We start from the raw sequence: 20561 nt of genomic DNA on the forward strand, positions 1-20561 counted from the left end.
TTTTACGTCGTTTACGTAAGTCGTTCGCGAATAGGGCTGTACGTAAGTTACGTTCACGTCGAAAGCATTGGCTTTTTGCAGGTTAATTTGGAGCATGCGCACTGGGATACGTTCACGGACGGCGCATGTGCCGTTAGCCAAAAACATCATTTACGTGCCTTCATTACCATACAACACGCCCACTGCATGGAGAATTTGAATTCCGCGGGCTTACGCCAGACCACATACGCTACGCCGCCTTAACTTAGGGCGCAAGTTCTTTCTGAATACGGAACTTGCGCCCTAAGTTACGACGGCGTAACGTATCTGAGATACACTACGCCTGCCGATAGATACACAATTGTATCTGAATCCGGGCCTATGACTTTAACCACTTCCCGCCCGGCCTATGGCCGATTTACGTCCGGGAAGTGGTTATGAAATCCTGACAGGACGTTCCAGAACGTCCTGCAGGATTTCATGCCGCGCGCGCCCGTGGGGGCGCGCATCGCGGCGATCGGTGATGCGGGGTGTCAGTCTGACACCCTGCATCTCCGATCTCGGTAAAGAGCCTCCGGCGGAGACTCTTTACCACGTGATCAGCCGTGTCCAACCACGGCTGATCACGATGTAAACAGGAAGAGCCGTCGATGGCTCTTCCTCACTCGCGTCTGACAGACGCGAGTAGAGGATAGCCGATCGGCGGCTCTCCTGACAGGGGGGGGTTAGCGCTGATTGTTTATCAGCGCAGCCCCCCCTCGGATCGCCACACTGGACCACCAGGGATGCCCACCCTGGAGCACCAGGGTGGGCAAAAAAATAAAAAATGACAGAAAAAAAAAAAAAAGTCTAAAAAATAAATAAAAAAAAAAGCATAAAGAAAAAAGATGCCAGTCAGTGCCCACAAATGGGCACTGACTGGCAACCTGGCCAAAATCAGTGCTGCCACCCCAGTGTCCATCAGCGCCACCCCAGTGTCCATCAGCGCCACCCCAGTGTCCATCAGTGCCACCCCAGTGTCCATCAGTGCCACCCCACAGTGCCCATCCATGCCCAGTGCCCACCTATCAGTGCCCATCTGTGCCACCCATAAGTATCCATCAGTGCCGCCCATGAGTGCCCATCTGTGCCGCCTATGAGTGCCCAGTGCCGCCCATGAGTGCCCATCAGTGCCGCCTATGTGTGCCCATCAGTGCCGCCTATGTGTGCCCATCAGTGCCGCCTATGTGTGCCCATCAGTGCCGCCTATGTGTGCCCATCAGTGCCGCCTATGTGTGCCCATCAGTGTCGCATACCAGCGCCGCCAATCAGTGCCACCTCATCTGTGCCCGTCAGTACTACCTCATCGATGTCCATCAGTGCCATCTCATCGGTGCCCATTAGTGCCGCCATATCAGTGCCCGTAATTGAAAGAGAAAACTTATTTACAAAAAAATTAACAGAAAAAAATAAAAACGTAATTTTTTTCCCAAATTTTCAGCCTTTTTTTAGTTGTTGCGCAAAAAAAAAAAATCGCAGAGGTGATCGAATACCACCAAAAGAAAGCTCTATTTGTGGGGAAAAAAGGACGCCAATTTTGTTTGGGTACAGTGTAGCATGACCGCGCAATTGCCATTCAAAGTGCGACAGTGCTGAAAGCTGAAAATTGGCTTGGGCGGGAAGCTGCGTAAGTACCTGGTATGGAAGTGGTTAACCGCCCGGGCCTAAGTTTTTTTATTTTTGTTAGTTTACTACCGCTTTAAGGAAATGCTCTTTGCCTCTCAAAATATGTAAAAATATAATATAAAATGATCTTTTCCTGCAAATGTATTTTCAGACATTATCTTGGGCATGTGTGTGGCTTTACATAAATAACTATTTAATATGTTTTTTTTGGGGGTTTAATCACTGTTGTGATTGGAAACATGAGGGAAAGTGAGGGGAAGTCTCCCAAACAGGAACACAGATATGCAATAAAAACCTTACAGTAGCTCTAAACCTTTCTCGTACTTTTCAAATCTGAATACGTTTTGGCTGAAGTTCGGCTTTCAGTATGTTTTGTTAAATATGTCCTATTAACCACTTCCATACAGGGCATTTTCACCCCCTTCCTGCCCAGACCAATTTTCAGCTTTCAGCGCTGTTACATTTTGAATGACAATTCATGCAGCACTGTACCCATTTGAAATATATAAAAAAAAAATTTTTCCACAGTTTAGGCCGATATGTATTCTTCTACATATTTTTGGTAAAAAAAATCATAATAAGCGTATATCGATTGGTTTGCGCAGAAGTTATATTATCTACAAAATAGGGGATAGATTTATGGATTTTTTTTTAGTTTTTTACTAGTAATGGCAGCGATCTGCGATTTTTATCATGACTGCAACATTGCGGCTGACACATCGGACACTTTTGACACTATTGACCAAAAGAATTTGACTATTCACATTTATACAGCGATCCGTGCTATAAAAATGCATTTATTACTGTATAAATGTGACTAGCAGGGAAGGGGTTAACACTAGGGGGCGATCAAGGGGTTAATATGTTCCCTATTGAGTGATTCTAACTGTAGGGGGAGGGGACTCACAAGAGGAGGAGACCGATCTGTGCTCCTCTGTACTGGGAACACACATCGGTCTCCTCTCCTCTGACAGGACATGGATCTGTGTGTTTACACACACAGACCCACGGTCCTGCCGTGTTCACGGGCAATCGCGGATGCCAGGCGGACATCGTGGCCGCCAGGCACGCGCAACGGGTACAGAGAAACCGAAAAAAACACGTCAAATGACAGCGGACCAGAGCAACAAAGGGTTCCTGCCGCCGTCATATTACAATAGTGCGGTAGGGAAGCAAATTGACTTCCAACTTAGAGCGCAGTGACTAGAAAATTTGAAGGATGAAAAGGTTTTCTTGAACAAACAAAGCTCTAATGCCCCGTACACACGATCATTTTTTGGGTTGTAAAAAACAACATTTTTAAAAAATGTCATTTAAAACGATCGTGTGTGGGCTTCGGGTTCTGAAAAACGACAACATTTTTTTTTGCACATGCTCTATTTTTTAACGATGTTTTAAACAATGTCGTTTTTCGGGTTGTAAAAAATGATCGTGTATGGGCTTTAACGACGTGAAAAACCCGCGCATGCTCAGAAGCAAGTTATGAGACGGGAGCGCTCGTTCTACCGTTCATAATGGAGTAAGCACATTCATCACGCTGTAACAGACAGAAAAGTGCGAATCGTCTTTTACTAACACGAAATCAGCTAAAGCAGCCCCAAGGTCATAGCTCAGCTATGACTAAGCATTAGTTGTTAATGCGAAACGCGTTATCTGTCTATCCCACTGTATGCTGTTGTGTGCTGTGCATTTTTTCCTTTTTACAATAAAGAGCACGTCTTTTTTCAACAAGACTTTTTGGAGTGCGGCTGTCCATCCATTCTCCCACCTGCTTAACAGTATTAAGTAGTTTTCATTCTAAAAATTCAAGGAAGTACTTTCAAACAACATTTATCAAATCTATTTTGGCATTATTGAATGTACTCATGAGATTTTCCGTATGAACATTTGTAAAAAGTCTATCGTTTTATGGCCAGTTTTAGTCCCCCAGCAAAGTTTCTCAATTACATGTTGACCCTTCCAGTAAAGTACACCTAATGCGTCTTCCTGTGATGGTGTGGTAATGATGCTGCACTGCTTCTAAATTCAGAGCATTGCCACTCTCATGGAGGCTGTGTCTTCTTGTAGCTTATCAATCAGCAGGTGGCAACACCTAGTCTTGCCCACAGCTTTTTGGATTGACAGCACTAACTCTTTTGCTAAAACTCTCCCACTGTGAGCTGCAGTGCCTGGGAGGGGGGGCATGTAAGACACAAAGGAAGGAGAATTTGGTTCAATCAAGGATGGTAAATGCAATTTCTTTTCTATATATAAGGCACTTGTATTACATAGTAACTAGACTTGGGTCTTGTTTAGACTGTTAATACAGGAGCCTTTAGTTGTACCCAGGGGCGGACTGACAACTCATGGGGCCCCCCGGGCAATAGGAGATTATGGGGCCCCCAGGCAATAGATTATGGGGCCACACAGGCCCGGATTTCCCACAAGGCCACCGAGGCCAGGCCTCGGGGCGGCAGGACACAGAGGGGCGGCAGGACACCGAGGGGTCGGCAGTGGCATGGAGTCCCCCGACGGCTGGAACACACAGTTAAGGGCGGTAAGTTGCTTTCTAGCAGGACTAGAAACAAGTGATTGTGGTGATGTCGCCGAAATCACTTGTAACATGTGTGCTGCCGTCCGTCCGCCCCTCTCCCCCCCACATACCTCTTTCTGCTGGCTCTGTCTTCAGGACTCCGTCCTCCCCCGGGCCGCCGAGTCTGTCTCCTGTCCCTGCTGCTGATGTACACAGTGAGAGGGGTGAGCTGTGCTCTTCCCATCTCAGTTGTGACAGGAGTTCTAGCACAGTGCTAGGACTCCTGTTTTGGAGGTGACCGGGTCAATAAAGAGAATCTGTCACCTCCAATTGCTATCACACAGGGAATTGTTTTCTCCTGTGTGATAGCAATACAGTTAAGTGAAAAAAATATTTATTAAAAAAATAAGAAATTATAATTAAATTAATCAAATAAAAAAAGTTATTAAAAAGTAAAGAATAAGAAAAATAAGAAAATTATACAAAAAGAAAAAAAGTAAATAAATAAAACAATATTTGAACTAACCGTGCCGCCCCTGCCACCCAGTTGTCATTCTCTGTTGATTTGGGGGGGGTTGGTTCGGTTGGTGGGGAAGGGGTACATTGCGGAACCTGGCCTTGGGGCGGCAGGGAGAACAAATCCGGCCCTGGCACAGTGTATACACACACACACAGTATACACAGACACACACACACACACACAGAATACACAGACACACACTGAAAAGGTACTGGAGAGGCGGGGCAGCTATAATCTTGGGATTTGTTTTTTAAAACACAGATTTTTACATACTGTCCCTGTTTTTACTGAGGCTGGCAACCCTGATGGGCCCCCCTAGTGGCATGGGGCCCTCGGGCAGTGCCCGAATGGTCAGTCCGCCCCTGGATGTACTGTCACATTTCTTACAATTGTGCTAGCTAAAACACATTAAACATTTTGTGAATGACTGATCAGATACATTGTCCATTGTCACATTTTAGACTGCCGAGGTCATACTTTACTATTAAGGCCTCTCAGGCATATGTTAATAGTAAAAAAAAAGGATTCTGATTGATTTAAATAAAAAAAAACCTGCTCACTGACTGGGCACACTTGAAACACTGGTGACAGGACTCCTAAAGCTAAAGTTTCGTGAAAGGCGTGCGCTGCTTCTTCGCTTAATTGAACTCTCATTTGAAGAACCTGAAGTGATTTCTGTGACTTGCTGGCAGCATGCAGGTGGTTTCATTCCTGCCCAACTGCAGGCACACCATAGGAGTGCAAATATTGCCCTGCGGACCTCTGAGCTCCTCAGTGAATAAATAAGTGGGTTAAAAGCTGAATTCAAAACTGCTAAAGCCAGAACCCACTCAAGTCCCAGGGGAGATTTGCAAGAAGGAGGAGTACATGCAGAATCCACCAAAAGGAAGAGAAAAAGTGGGCTCCAGCAAATGACAAAACAGCCCAAAATGATGAGAACGGTTTGAAGCAAGTGGAAGGCACGTCGACTCTGGTGGGTGGCTGTTACACGTTTTGCACTTGTACACACAAAGTAATATATAGTGCAGTAAAAGCCAATTATACCAAGCAGAGTAATACCTAAGAGTCCAAGACTAAATACAATATAGTTCCTAGAATAAAGAGGAAGAAGGCTGGAGCAATCTTCGATGTGGCATAGGCAGTTCCATCCAAGCAAAGGTAAGAACCCAACTGCAGCAGCTAATACCCAGCTTAAGATGATCAGTCCTTGGACTCGAATTAGCTTGTCAGGTTGCCGCTCTGCCATTGAAATCACCATGGTACTGTACCGCTCCACAGCAGTTATCAATAAGCTAAAGGTGGAGGCGGCTAGAGTGGTAAAAAGGAGACCCTCCCTTAGAAACCAAAGTTGCGGAGTCAGCCGGAACGTAGTGGGTCCTGAGAGGCAGATGTTAATTAGGTATGAAATGCCAGCCAGAAGATCGCTGAATGCAATGTTGGCTAGACAGCAATGAACCCACCGTTTTAAGCGCAGAAATCTGAAAGACAAAAGAATAAGTAATTACCATCCCTTAATGACTTCCATCATAACATGTCTATTTATTGAAATTTGTACAAAAGAAAGGCAACTCCTAGAATTTGACAAGCTCAGCGAAGCTGGCCCCCCTACAATCAGCACAAATAAAAACTCAAGTGTGTTTCTTTAGTGCTACGTTTGTGCTGTTTTGTGCCGCAAAAATTTACGTTTGTGCTGCTTTTATTTTGAAGATATTAGCAATTGTTTTTTCCAGACTATGACATCACACAGCCCCCCTACAACAGGCAAATGGCACAAAACTGGTCTCGTTGGTTAGTGCTACGTTTGTGCTGTTTTGTGCTGCTAATATTTCCGTTCTATCTTTTATCGTTTTTGCGTTAGTAATGATTTATTAAAGGTCACCAAAAGTCACACAGCCCCCTACAACCCCAAAATGACACAAAACTGGTCTCGTTGGTTAGTGCTACGTTTGTGCTGTTTTGTGCCGCTATTATTTCTGTTCTATCTTTTATCGTTTTTGCGTTAGTAATGATTTATTAAAGGTCACCAAAGGTCACACAGCCCCCCTACAACGCCCAAATGACACAAAACTGGTCTCGTTTGTTACTGCTACGTTTGTGCTGTTTTGTGCTGCAAAAAAATGTATTTGTGCTGTTATGGTTTTAAAGTTATAACAGTTTATTTATTTATTTTCAAACCCCACTCACTTTGCCCACCTTACAATTGGCACAAATAAAAACTCAAGTGTGTTTCTTTAGTGCTATGTTTGTGCTGTTTTGTGCTGTTTAAATTTTCTTTCTATCTTTTATCGGTTTTGCGTTATAAATGATTTATTAAAGGTCACCAAAGGTCACACAGCCCCCCTACAACCCCAAAATGACACGAAACTGGTCTCGTTGGTTAGTGCTACGTTTGTGCTGTTTTGTGCTGCTAAAATTCCCATTCTATCTTTTATCGTTTTTGCGTTATTAATGTTTTATTAAAGGTCACCAAAGGTCACACAGCCCCCCTACAACCCCAAAATGACACGAAACTGGTCTCGTTGGTTAGTGCTACGTTTGTGCTGTTTTGTGCTGCTAAAATTCCCATTCTATCTTTTATCGTTTTTGCGTTATTAATGATTTATTAAAGGTCACCAAAGGTCACACAGCCCCCCTACAATGCCCAAATGACACGAAAATGGTCTTGTTTGTTAGTGCTACGTTTGTGCTGTTTTGTGCTGCTAATATTTCCGTTCTATCGTTTATCGTTTTTGTGTTATTAATGATTTATTAACCACTAGCCGACCGCGCACCGCCGTTATACGTCGGCAGGTCGGCTCGGCTGGGCGAGAGCACGTTGTATAACGTCCTCTTCCTGCGGGTCGGTGACTCACCGTGCGCTCAGCCTATCAGCGGCCGCAGCAATGTCCCGCCGTGGCCGCTGATAGGCTGAGCGCACGGTGAGTCACCGACCCGCAGGAAGAGGAAGCTGACAGGAACCGGAGCACGGGCAGCGATAACGGAACAACGGGGGATCGTAGGCAGGTAAGTGAAAGTTTATTTTGTATAGTTTTACAGCCCGGGCACAGCGGGGGTTAAAAGTTTTAGCTTAGAGAACTCCTTTAAGGTTAGCTGAATTTGGCCACTTGTATAGCCGGACCGCAATGATATCACTCCCATGCATGTGCACAGGAGTCACATCACCACAGCACAGAACAGGTGTCGTAATGTACTCTGAGCTGAGCATGCGCGGCTCTATATGTACGTTACCACTGACAGGCAGGAGGAAGCATTTATGGCAGAAGAAACTATCAGGGTCTCTTCTGCCGTTAAAAACCATACCTGTCAGCATTTTTATTTACATTTTTTTACATTTAATACCATGTTAAGATTACCTTTAACAGAATAATTCTGTGCAGTTTCATACCTGAGCAAGGCCAGCAGCACCATGAGATTTTCAAAAATGATGAGAATGCTGATGAAAATGAAGAGTATGGTCAGGAAACTGACACCCGTCCTTGGTCGGCCATTTAGTCGTCCAGTTTGATTGTAATGCAGTAGAATAATGTTAACATTGCCCTTGGCCACTGACTCCAGACACTGGTTGCGTGTCAGGTTCATCATGGTGACCTGGGACCAGAGTCTGAAAAAAACAAGCATTGGCAACATTTATGTAGAGGTTTTATTTTCAATATGCTTTGTTATAGCAAATAGTATCATTGGGCCTGATCCACAAAAACCCGGCGTAACTTAATTTTTCCCGTTTAAGTTACACCGCCGCAAAATCTCTACCTAAGTGCCCGATCCACAAAGCACTTACCTAGAAATTTTGAGCGGTGTAACTTAAATCCGTCCGGCGCAAGGCGTTCCTAATCTAATGGGGCGAGTCCCATTTAAATTAGGCGCGCTCCCGCGCCGGACGTACTGCGCATGCTCCCGACGTGCATTGCGCAAAATTACCTTACGCCGAGTTTTGTGAATCGCGCCGGGTAAAAAAAGTTGCGTCAGGAAAAAAAAAAGATGCGGCGGGAAAAAAAAAAATTTTAATTTTTTTTTACAGCGTCGCGGGAAAGAAGGGTCTACTTTTACATGGTGTACTAACTTTACACTTTGTAAAAGCAGCCCTAATTTTGCGACGGCAAACTAATACTTACGGAGAAAAAACGAAGCGTAAAAGCTTTGTGGATCTCCGTAAGTGCTAATTTGCATACCCGACGCTGGATTTCGACGAGAAATGCCCCCAGCGGCGGCTGCGGTACTGCATCCTAAGATCCGACAGTGTAAGTCCCTTACACATGTCGGATCTTCTGCCTATCTATGAGAAACTGATTCTGTGGATCAGTTCCATAGATAGAAACAGGGATACAACGGCGTATCAGTAGATACGCTGGCGTATCCCTTTTGTGGATCAGGCCCATTGCTTTTAAATATTACTCTTTCTGTGCCAAAATAACAGAAAGATTGGATCTATAGAATTACCTGTAATAAATAAATACATTCATTAAATGACACTTAGGCCTAGATTCAGGTACGGCCGATCTACGTTGCGCGAGCGTAGCGTACCGTATTTACGATACGCCGCCGCAACTTAGAGAGGCAAGTGCTGTATTCACAAAGCACTTGCCTCCTAAGTTACGGCGGCGTAGCGTAAATGGGCCGGCGTAAGCGCGCGTAATTTAAAGTAGGCTGTAGGGGGCGTGTTGTATTTAAATTAGGCCTGACCCCATGTAGATGCATGGCCGAACGAACGGCGCATGCGCGCATGCTCAGTATCACGTCGTATTTACGCCCAAAGATACGTCGGCTCAATGCCTGTAACGTGAACGTAATTTACGCATAGCCCTATTCGCGTACGACTTACGCAAGCGACGTAAAAAGATAGGCCTGTTCCGACGTCCATACCTTGCATGGGATGCGCCACCTAGGGAGCAACTTTATCTTTACGTCGGCGCACGTACGTTTGTGAATCGGCGTATATAGTCATTTGCATATTCTACGCCAAACTCAAGGGAAGCGCCACCTAGCGGCCAGCGTAAATATTGCACCCTAAGATACGACGGCGTAGGAGACTTACGCCGCTCGTATCTTAGCCTAATTTAAGCGTATCTGGTTTCCAGAATACGCTTAAATTTAGGACGGCGTAGATTCAGAGTTACGTCGGCGTATCTACTGATACGCCGGCGTAAAGCTACCTGAATCTGGCTATTGGTATTCCCTAACCCACATGCATTTTCTTACCACCCACATCTTTGTACCCATACTACAGCATTCCTGCAGGTGGGATCCCAAATCACATGTTGTACATCTCCTTTCTAACTCAAATACATTTTCACCTTGCACGTCTTCTGTATGATAGCTACTCCTGGATCAATAGGCATGAGTGTGTGTGGGAGATTCAAGGATGTTGGAAATGGTGAAACCCTAATGATGTATGGAAATCCCCTCTTGGGTAGTTCTTAACTGACCAAAAGTCCACATTTTCTGATGACAACTCAATTTTCCTGTCACTTTCAGTGACAGTAATCACCATGGCAAATAGAAAGGACAAATATCCAAAGTGGGGATATGGATAGCCAGTGGCGGCTGGTGGTCAAAATGTTGGAGGGGGGGCCACCACACTCACACTAGTACCCACCCACACCCGCAGCTCTCGATTGACTTACTCACACTACATACTCCCAGCAACCCCCCGGAACCCAATAGGCCCTGATGATCCTCTGGCACTAACACCACTACCCAACCCCCCCCCCCCCCCCCATGCGCAATCCATGGCCACTGTAGATAGCGCTTAAATTTTACTTTAAATACACACCCTAAGAAAGGGTCATGTAAATAGTTTTTTTGATACAGCCTCTAAAATACAGAAAAAATTCAGTCACCAGGTTGTGTTGCTTAAAGTGTCACTTAACCCAAATCATAAAAAACTATCAATAAATGCTGTATTATGTGCTATTCATACTCACTTATTCACTATAATATTAATTTTCTGTATTCTGCTAATAAAACACCTGGTTGATCCTGCTGTTCCCAAGACTAGAAGCTCCTCCTGCTTATGTCTCCCTACAGACAGGCTGGGAAAGAGCTGGGTCATGTGACAAATGTATATCGATTCGAAAAAAGGTACTTGGATGTTTATTTATTCAGATAATTACAGTGCATTCATTCATATACAGAAATAGAAGAGACAATGTAAATAAAAAACAGTGTGGTCTGGATTCAGAAAGGAGATATGACGGCGTATCTCCGGATACGCTGTCGTATCTCTGAGTGTGCGTGGTCGTAACTATGCGACTGATTCAGAGAATCAGTTACGCATAGATTTCCCTAAGTTCCGACCGGCGTAAGTGTCTTACACCATCGTATCTTAGACTGCATATTTACGCTGGCCGCTAGGTGGCGCTTCTGCATTGTTATGCAATGAATATGCTAATTAGGTAGATATGCCGATTCAGAAACGTACGTCCGGCCGGCGCATTTTTTTACGTCGTTTACGTTAGGCTTTTTTCGGCGTAAAGTTACCCCTGCTATATGAGGCGTAGCTAATGTTAAGTATGGACGTCGTTCCCGCGTCGAGTTTTGAAAATTTTGCGAATAGGGCTGTACGTAAGTTACGTTCGCGTCTAAAGCAATGACGACTTGCGGCGTAATTTCGAGCATGCACACTGGGATTTTTTCACGAAGGGCGCATGCGCCGTTCGTAAAATACGTCAAATACGCTGGGTCACAGTGAATTTACATAAAACACGCCCACATCATCCCCATTTGAATTAGGCAGGCTTACGCCGACACACATACGTTACACCGCCGTAACTAAGGGCGCAAGTTGTTTCTGCATACGGAACTTGCGCCCTAAGTTACGGCGGCGTACCGTATATGTGATACGTTATGCCGCGCCGACAGATACTGCAATGTATCTGAATCCGGCCCTGTGTGTTTAATATCACTTTAAAGCGGTATTAAACCAAAAAACTAAAATGGTATATATTGCAGCTTACAAATCCTTAAATATGATTTTGTTCCTGCCCCTTGTGTTTCCCAGATACGGAGATTGGACGGCTCCTTTACGCACAACCCTAAGTTGGTCCTACAGGAATCCTCCACTTTCTTCCAGGACCTGTACACGGACACAAACGCGTCTAGCTCACAGGATTTGACCAATTCACAGCCCACCTCCCTATTCCTATGCTTTGCTAGACATATAATCGCACACATAGGTTGGACTTGATGGACTTGTGTCTTTTTTCAACCTCACCTACTATGTAACTATGTAACATAGGGAACTCATGGAAAAGGATGTCATGGTAGACAAAGTCCTGTCAGCTATTAAGCAGGCCCCAGGCCCTGATGGCTTTAGCACACTGTACTACAAAAAATTTGCCTCTTTGCTGGCTGTCCCTCTGATGCACTAGTTTAATGCTATCCAAACGGGGGCCCCATTGACCTTGATTCTAATAGAGCAGGGGTGCCCAACCTTTTGAAGAGCGAGGGCCACTTAAGCGACTTGGTAACCGGTCGCGGGCCACAATGAGTGGAGTGGGTGGATGGCAGCCCACTCGGCTCTTTAGAGCTTACTTTACTCTCAGCTCACCAAACTCGCAGGTAATAGAAGTCTTGGGCTCAGTGCAGGTAACCCATAGGTGCACTTCTCTGCACCTGTGGATCAGTTTGAAAGCAGTCCAGTAACCACTGCAGAACAGATATGACCATATATACACTGTAATTTTAGTAATAAAAACATACATTTAATACAGTATTCTATTCTATTTCATTCCATCCCAGAGCAGGAGGTCGTGGGCCACATCAGAGGGCTCCGCGGGCCACATGTGGCCCCTGGGCCACTGGTTGGGCACACCTGTAATAGAGCATAGGTACTGCTTATACCAAGGCCCCAAAAAGATCCAAGCGATGTGGCCAATTATAGCCAATCTCTTTAATCAACAACGACCTGAAGTTATTTACAAAAATGTACGCAAATCGTTTGCTGACTTTTCTAGATTGTTACATTCACTCTGATTTCTTCCCCATAAGCAAGCGGCGGATCAAGTGCGTCTGGCAATAGACCTTATTTCAATGCTGCATTCCTCATGGGATGGAGAGGGGGCTAGACACAGGATGTTTTTATCTCTCAACGTATGGAATGCATTAGATTCCCTCTCGTGGTCCTACCCTTTTTGAGTGCTAGAATGATGGAACTTTGATCCCAAATTTATTGCCTCGCTTCATTCTCTTTACAGCAATCCCACATCGCAAATATCTTTGCGAGGCCAAAGATAAGAACCATTTTCTATCTTCTTTTGCACTCATCAGGGGTGTCTGCTTTCTCCTCTATTATTCATAATGGCGACGGAGACCCTAGCTATAGTGATTCGTCAAGATTCTAATATATTAAGATTCACGAGTTGCGATCGAAACCATAAATGCACGCTTTTTTGCAGATGACCTGCTGTTATTTCTCACCTCCCCACACACCACTTTACTGCAGTTGTTTTACCTGGTGGATCGCTTTGGCCATATTTTGGACCTAAAGATCAACCGTGCCAAATCAGAGGCCCTGAATATTAACCTACCAGATACAGTGCAAAAAACCCTACAGGCCCAGTACTCTTTTTTTTGAGGCAAACTATGTCACTTCCCTACCTTGGGATCAGGTTGACCTCACAGATTTCTTTGCTATACAAGGCCAACTATCCAGCACTATTTACTAAGCTGTTGGAGGATGTGAGGTCTGATGCAACCCAGTCTTGGATGGGTAGGATTGCCTCTGTAAAGATGATGGTTTTGACTAAGATACTATATTATTTTAGGATCCTACCTATTTTAGCACCAACAGAGGCGATTTCAAAGAAAAATATAAAAATTTATTTAGGGTGCTGGAGGCAGGAGACTCGCCGGGTCTTCTATATATGCACCAGAGGCGATTCAGTTCGCATGTGCCGCGCTATATAAGTTTTTCATTCATTCATTCATTCATTAACCTCTTCCATACAGGGCAGTTATACACACTTCCATACCAGGCCTATTCTGGCACTTCTCTCCTACATGTACAAATCATAATTTTTTTGCTAGAAAATTACGCAGAACCCCCAAACATTATATATTTTTTTTTAGCAGACACCCTAGGGAATAAAACGACGGTCATTGAAACCTTTTATCTTGCACGGTATTTGCGCAATAATTTTTCAAACGCCTTTTTTTTGGAAAAAAATTGTTTCATGAATTAAAAAAATTAAAAAACAGTAAAGTTAGCCCAATTTTTTTGTAAAATAGGAAAGATGATGTTACACCGAGTAAATAGATACCTAACATGTCACGCTTTAAAATTGCGCACACTCATGGAATGGCGCCAAACTTCGGTACTTAAAAATCTCCATAGGCAACACTTTGAATTTTTTTACAGGTTACCAGTTTAGATTTACAGAGGAGATCTAGTGCTAGAATTGTTGCTGGCACTCTAACGCACGCGGCGATATCTCACATATGTGGTTTAAACCGCGTTTACATATGTCGGCGGGACTTGCGTGTGCGTTCGCTTCTGCGCGCAAGCTACCGGGGACAGGGGCGTTAAAAAAATAAATTTTATTTCTTTTTTTATTTTTATATATTTATTTCTTTTTTTACACTTTTTTTTTAAAATTTTTTTTTTTTTTGATCACTTTTATTCCTATTACAAGGAATGTAAACATCCCTTGTAATAGGAATGTGTGTGACAGGTACTCTTTATGGAGAGATGCGGGGTCAATAAGACCCCACATCTCTCCTCCAGGCTGGAAAGCATGAAATCGGTGAAAAAAAATTCACCGATCTCATGCTTGCTGTTGCTTAGCAGCCGCAATCGCGGCTTTGTTTACTTACGGGACCCGGGCGTGACGTCATCACATCGCGCCCGGGTCCTCCGACGGTCATAGAGATGACTGGTGACCATCTGGTCACCAGTCATCTCTATGCTGCCTGCGAGCGCCGGACGATTCGTTCTCCGGGCCCCCGATGGCACGGGAGAGCCCAGAGAAGCACCGGATGGCGGCGGGAGGGGGGGGATGTCCCCTCCCGCCGCCTGTAAGAACGATCTAGCGGCGGAACCGCCGCTATGATCGTTCTTACGTTGTGCAGAATCGCCGGCACAAGAGAAGGATATCTGAATGATGCCTCTAGCTGCAGGCATCATTCAGATATCCCCCCCACAAAGCCCAGGACGTCATATGACGTCCACTCTGAACGGCAAAGGTTCTTTGTGGACGTCATTTCACTATGGGCTGGTAGGGAAGTGGTTAAAGATTTGGGCGGCTTGGGAGTTCCAGACTCCCACACCCCTGTAGTGCTCTTATTCAAAAACGTACAATTACCTGCAGGTATGTCACCTGCTCAATTTAGCTGGTGGACCAATAAGGAACTTAATCACATAGGGAACTTCCTGGACCATAGAGGGGTGCACCCCTCTTCGTATTTTGTGCAGGACTTGGAGATGCCTCTAACTGAGAGCTTCCACTTCCAACAAATACATAATTTTCTTCACTCTTTGCATAAGAAAAGTTCTGATTTGGTAGTTTGTACGCAATTTGAAAATAGATGTACAAGAGATTCTTAAGTGGGGCTGCTTTTCTATGTTGTACAAATCTTTTGTCTCCCCCTCATCGAAACTCACATATCAAATTGTGAGGGACCTGGGTATAGCACCTGAGGTGGAGAATTGGCGATCCTAGACTGAACACCTACACAAGGGCATTATGAATGTTGCCCTGATCTAGGCAGGGTACAAGGTTTTGGCAAGATGGTACTTGGTGTTTCAGGGGCTGTGGCCAGGTGGGTTCTGTCCTCCATGTGTGGTGGACCTGCCCTAAGTTTCGGCATTTCTGGATATGAGTCCACTTCTTAATTTACTCAGTCACTATGGTTAACATTACAAAAGATCCTCGGATCGTGCTACTCAATGAACCTGTTGATAATATCCCAAGATCCGTTCAGACTCTAATATACTACATGTTTTTGGCAGCAAAATTAGCCATTGAAACCTCTTGGAAAAAACCTGATTTAGCCCTCATGAAGGGAAAGCTGACAAACTACCTCAGTTTTTTTCTTTGATGTCTGGATAGAGACACAACTTTACTGAAGGGTACTATAGAGGTTACATTTGGTCGATTACATTACTGTAGTTTGTCATACTTACTTGTGAACTGTTTAGTGAAACCCTTAGAGCCGGTTCACACAGGGGCAACACGACTTTTAGTGCGACTTTGCGAGGCGACTCAGACACGACTCGAGCATGAATCACAGCGCGACATGGGGTGACTTACAACGCGGCTTGAAGTCGCCTCCAGGAGGGGGAACTCCACGCCAAACTTTAAATAAAAAACGGCATGGGTTCCCCCTCCAAGGCATACCAGGCCCTTAGGTCTGGTATGGATTTCAAGGGGAACCCCCCTACGCCGAAAAAACGGTCCCCCCAAAATCCATACCAGACCTTTATCCGAGGACGGCCGGCCAGGAAAGGTAGTGGGGACGAGCGAGCACCCCCCTCCTGAACCGTACCAGGCCGCATGCCCTCAACATGGGGCGGTAGGTGTTTTGGGGCAGGGGACGACCCGCGGCCCCCCCACCCTAAAGCACCTTGTCCCCATGTTGATGGGGACAAGGGCCTATTCCCAACAACCCTGGCCATTGGTTGTTGGGGTCTGCGAGCGTGGGGCTTATCAGAATCCAGGAGCCCCCTTTAATAAGGGGGCCGGGATCCCTTCCCTCCACCCTATGTGAATGAGTATGGGGTACATCGTACCCCTACCCATTCACCTGGGGGGGAAGTGTCAAGAAAAAAAAACACACTAGACAGGTTTTTAAAGTAATTTATTAGTCAGCTCCGGGGGTCTTTTTCCAACTTCGGGGGTCTTCTTCCGACTTCTCTGCTCTCTTTTCCCGCTCTCAGGTTCTCTCTGCCTTTCTGCTATCTTCTTCCAGCTTTTTTACTAGCGGCGGGCCGGTCTTCTGCGTCGTCTTCTTCCCTGTTTTCTTCTTCAATGTTAACTCAACGCTTCCTCCCGCTGTAATGCCGGGTGCGCGGTGCGCACCAATTTAAATAGGCATGGGGGCGTGGTCACTGGGTGATATCACCGGGTGACCCCGCCCCTTATGTCGTCACCACCCGGAGCATGATGGGACTGTGATGTCATAAGAGGCCTATATAAATCGCTGCACACCGCGCACCCAGCATTACAGCGGGAGGAACAGAGGGAGTCAACATCGAAGAAGAGGGAAGAAGACGACGCAGAAGATTGGCCGCCACAAGTAAAAGAGCTGGAAGAAGATAGCGGTGCCCAGCAGATGGCAGAAAGAATCGGAGAGGGGGAGAAGAGAGTGGAGAAGTTGGAATAAGACCCCCGAAGTCAGAAGAAGGGAGAAGACCGGGCCACCACTAGTAAAAGAGCTGGAAGAAGATAGCGGTGCCCGGCAGATGGCAGAAAGAACCGGAGAGCGGGAGAAGAGAGCGGAGAAGTCGGAAAAAGACCCCTGGAGCTGACTAATAAATTACTTTAAAAACCTGTCTAGTGTGTTTTTTTTTCTTGACACTTTTTCCCCCCTAGGTGAATGGGTAGGGGTACGGTGTACCCAATACTCATACACATAGGGTAGGGGGCCGGGATCTGGGTTGCCCCTTATTAAAGGGGGCTCCCGGATTCCGATAAGCCCCCTGATCGCAGACCCCGACAACCAACGGCCAGGGTTGACGGGAAGAGGCCCTTTTCCCCATCAACATGGGGACAAGGTGCTTTGGGGTGGGGGGCCGTGGGGCACCCTCCCGCCCCAAAACACCTGCCCCCCTATGTTGAGGGCATGCGGCCTGGTACGGTTCAGGAGGGGGGCTGCTCGCTTGTCCCCACCCCCTTTCCTGAACGGCCAGGCTGCCTGCTCGGATAAGGGTCTGGTATGGATTTTGGGGGGACCCCCACAATGTTTTTCTGGCGTAGGGGGGTTCCCCTTAAAAATCCATACCAGACCTAAGGGCCTGGTATGCTCTTGGAGGGGGAACCCATGCCGTTTTTTATTTAAAATTTGGCGTGGACTTCCCCCTCATGTGCCGGTTTACACTGGGGCAACTTTCTGTAAAGTTGCCTCACTATGAACGGGTGATCCGACTTGGAGGCGACTTCCATTGAAATCAATGGGTACAAGTCACCTAGAAGTCGGATTGAAGTAGTACAGGAACCTTTTTTGAAGTCGGAGCGACTGAAGTAGTGTGCATTAAGACCGCTCCATTCACTTACATTGATTTATTCATGTAGCGTGACTTGAGGCGACTAGGGGCGACTTGAAGTCGGATCCAAAGTCGGACCTGTGTGAATGAGCTCTTACTATCTTTTATCTACAACTGTCGTCAATTTTATTTTATTTTATTATGTACTATTTATGTTGACAGTTTTATTTTGTACCACTGTCTGCTACCCAACAATGTCCTATCTAAACTTTAATAAAAAGATTGATACAGAGATTTTTACAGATACCCAGGATAAAATCATCATTAAAAAAAACAGTTCCCTGGCACGTTAACAATAGTTTGGATGCCAAAATCTCCTTTTTATCATGCAAGAGGGCCTTATGTACCGGTATATCTAGTATACTTTGTAAAGGTATACATTAAATACTTTGTTGGTACATAGATCAGCACATGGCTCTGAGGTTTCCTGTTTTTGCGATTTAGGCGTTGTTCACAGACATTAAAGTGAACAGACACAGGAAGGGTGGAGTGTGTAAAGTCTCACAGGGCATGGCAAAACTGCATTTTCTCAGATATAATGATTGTCAATAATTCATTAGATTACTGTATTTATATTATTTTAGTGCATTTAATAAAATAATGGTTTACCGTATATATTTTCATTGTTTGAAAAAATGCAAGAGGACCCTTGCACATTTTTTTTCAGATACTATTATAACTTTAGTTATCATTTTGTGCTTCCCATAATAATAATGATTATTGTCCAACTGTCAGTTTTCCAATGTACAGTAGGTTAAAAAAAGAAACAAATATTTTTTGTGGTTACATTGGACCATGCCACTGTTTTTTGCATGGTTTATTTTTATCAATGACATCAAACACAAATCACATGCATGAAAGAGTTTATAGTCATCTACTCCTGCAGTCTAATATACACTATGTACAGTAGAGCTCAGAGAGGGTGAGGTAGTACAAGGAGCTACTAAAGTCCCACCCAAGGGTCATTAAAGAGCTGAGCTTTATTATATCTAAGGCCCCATACACACGATAGTATCCATCCGCTGAAAAATCCCAGCAAATGGGTTTCAGCGGATAGATCCTATGGTGTGTACACTCCAGCGGATCTGTTTCCGCGGATATTTATCCCCTGGGATGGATTCCAGCAGATCGAATATTTGCTGACATGCTAAACAAATCTATCTGCTGGAATCCATCCCAACGGATGGATCCGCTGGTCTGTATAGACTCACCGGATCCATCCGTCCGAAGGGATCCCCCGCATGCGTCGTAATGATTCGACGCATGCGTGGAATTCCTTATATGACAGCGTCGCGCACGTCGCCGCGTCATAATCGCGGCGCGACACGTCATCGCCAGAGGATTTCGGCGCGGATTTCAATGCGATGGTGAGTACACTCCATCGCAGAGAAATTCGCTGAAATCCTCGAGAGGATTTATCCGCGGAAACGGTCCGCTGGACCGTATTAGTGGATAAATCCTCTCGTGTGTATGGGGCCTAAGGCTTTGGGGGTTATTTACGAAAGGCAAATCCACTTTGCACTACAAATGCAATGCAAGTGCACTTGAAAATGCACTTTCAAGTGCAGTCCCTGTAGATCTGAGAAGGACATGCAACGAAAATCAAAAAAACATTTTTGCGTGCACATGATTGGATGATAAAATCAGCAGAGCTTCCCCTCAGATCTACAGCAATCTACAGCGACTTCACTTTGAAGTGCACTTGCCGTGCAGAGTGGATTTCCCGTTGGTAAATCAACCCCAGTGTTTGTACTTTTGGCGACTCTTTAATGACTGGCATAATGCTACTGGATTAGCGTAAAACCAATGTGGTGCCTATATTTAGAAAGGGAACAAAGGGCCTGATTCCCAAAAAAGCTGCCTAACTTAACTTTCAGCAGTTAAGTTACACTGACTTAAAATCTCTACCTAAGTGCCTGATCCACAAAGCACTTACCTAGAAATTTCAGGCCGTGTAACTTAAGTGCCGCCCTCGCAAGGCGGTCCTCCTCTCCGGGGGGCGTTTAAAATTTAAATGAGGCGCGCTCCCGCGCCAGCCGTACTGCGCATGCGTGTGACGTAATTTTCCCGACGTGCAGCGCGCGAACGTAATTGACGCCGGGCGGCTTTGTGGATTGCGACGGGACACTAAAGTTGCGACGGGTGAAAAAAAATATACGCGCCGGGAAAACAAATAATTATAAAAAAAAATGACAGCGTCGCTCAGCATGCATTCCTGAGAGGGAGAACTCCATGCCAATTTTCAAAGAAAAAAACGGCATGGGTTCCCCCCCCCAGGAGCATACCAGGCCCTTAGGTCTGGTATGGGTTGTAAGGAGACCCCCCCCACGCCGAAAATTCGACGTAGGGGGTCCCCCTACAATCCATACCAGACCCGTATCCAAAGCACGCTACTCGGCCGGTCAGGAAGGGAGTAGGGACGAGCGAGCGCCCCCCCCCTCCTGAGCCGTGCCAGGCCGCATGCCCTCAACATGGGGGGGTTGGGTGCTCTGGGGCAGGGGGGCGCACTGCGGGCCCCCCCACCCCAGAGCACCCTGTCCCCATGTTGATGAGGACAGGACCTCTTCCCGACAACCCTTGCCGTTGGTTGTCGGGGTCTGCGGGCGGGGGCTTATCGGAATCTGGGAGTCCCCTCAAATAAGGGGGCCCCCAGATACCGGCCCCCCACCCTAAGTGAATGGATATGG

The 20561-nt window shown here is 45.8% G+C and overlaps 1 protein-coding gene across 1 annotated transcript in view; it reads right to left on the minus strand.

Moving 5' to 3' along the window:
* Positions 1 to 4995: 4995 nt before the first annotated feature.
* S1PR4 (sphingosine-1-phosphate receptor 4) overlaps positions 4996 to 20561 on the minus strand; it is a 42359-nt gene continuing 26793 nt past the window's right edge. Inside the window, exons 2-3 of the mRNA XM_040321750.1 lie at positions 8062 to 8277; positions 4996 to 6154 (exon numbers count right to left, since the gene is read on the minus strand). Coding sequence (XP_040177684.1) covers positions 5233 to 6154; positions 8062 to 8258 — 1119 coding nt within the window. The 5' untranslated portion in view covers positions 8259 to 8277 and the 3' untranslated portion in view covers positions 4996 to 5232. The remainder of the gene's footprint in view (positions 6155 to 8061; positions 8278 to 20561) is intronic.

This window comes from Rana temporaria, chromosome 1 (assembly GCF_905171775.1).
Source record: "Rana temporaria chromosome 1, aRanTem1.1, whole genome shotgun sequence".
NCBI lineage: Eukaryota > Metazoa > Chordata > Amphibia > Anura > Ranidae > Rana > Rana temporaria.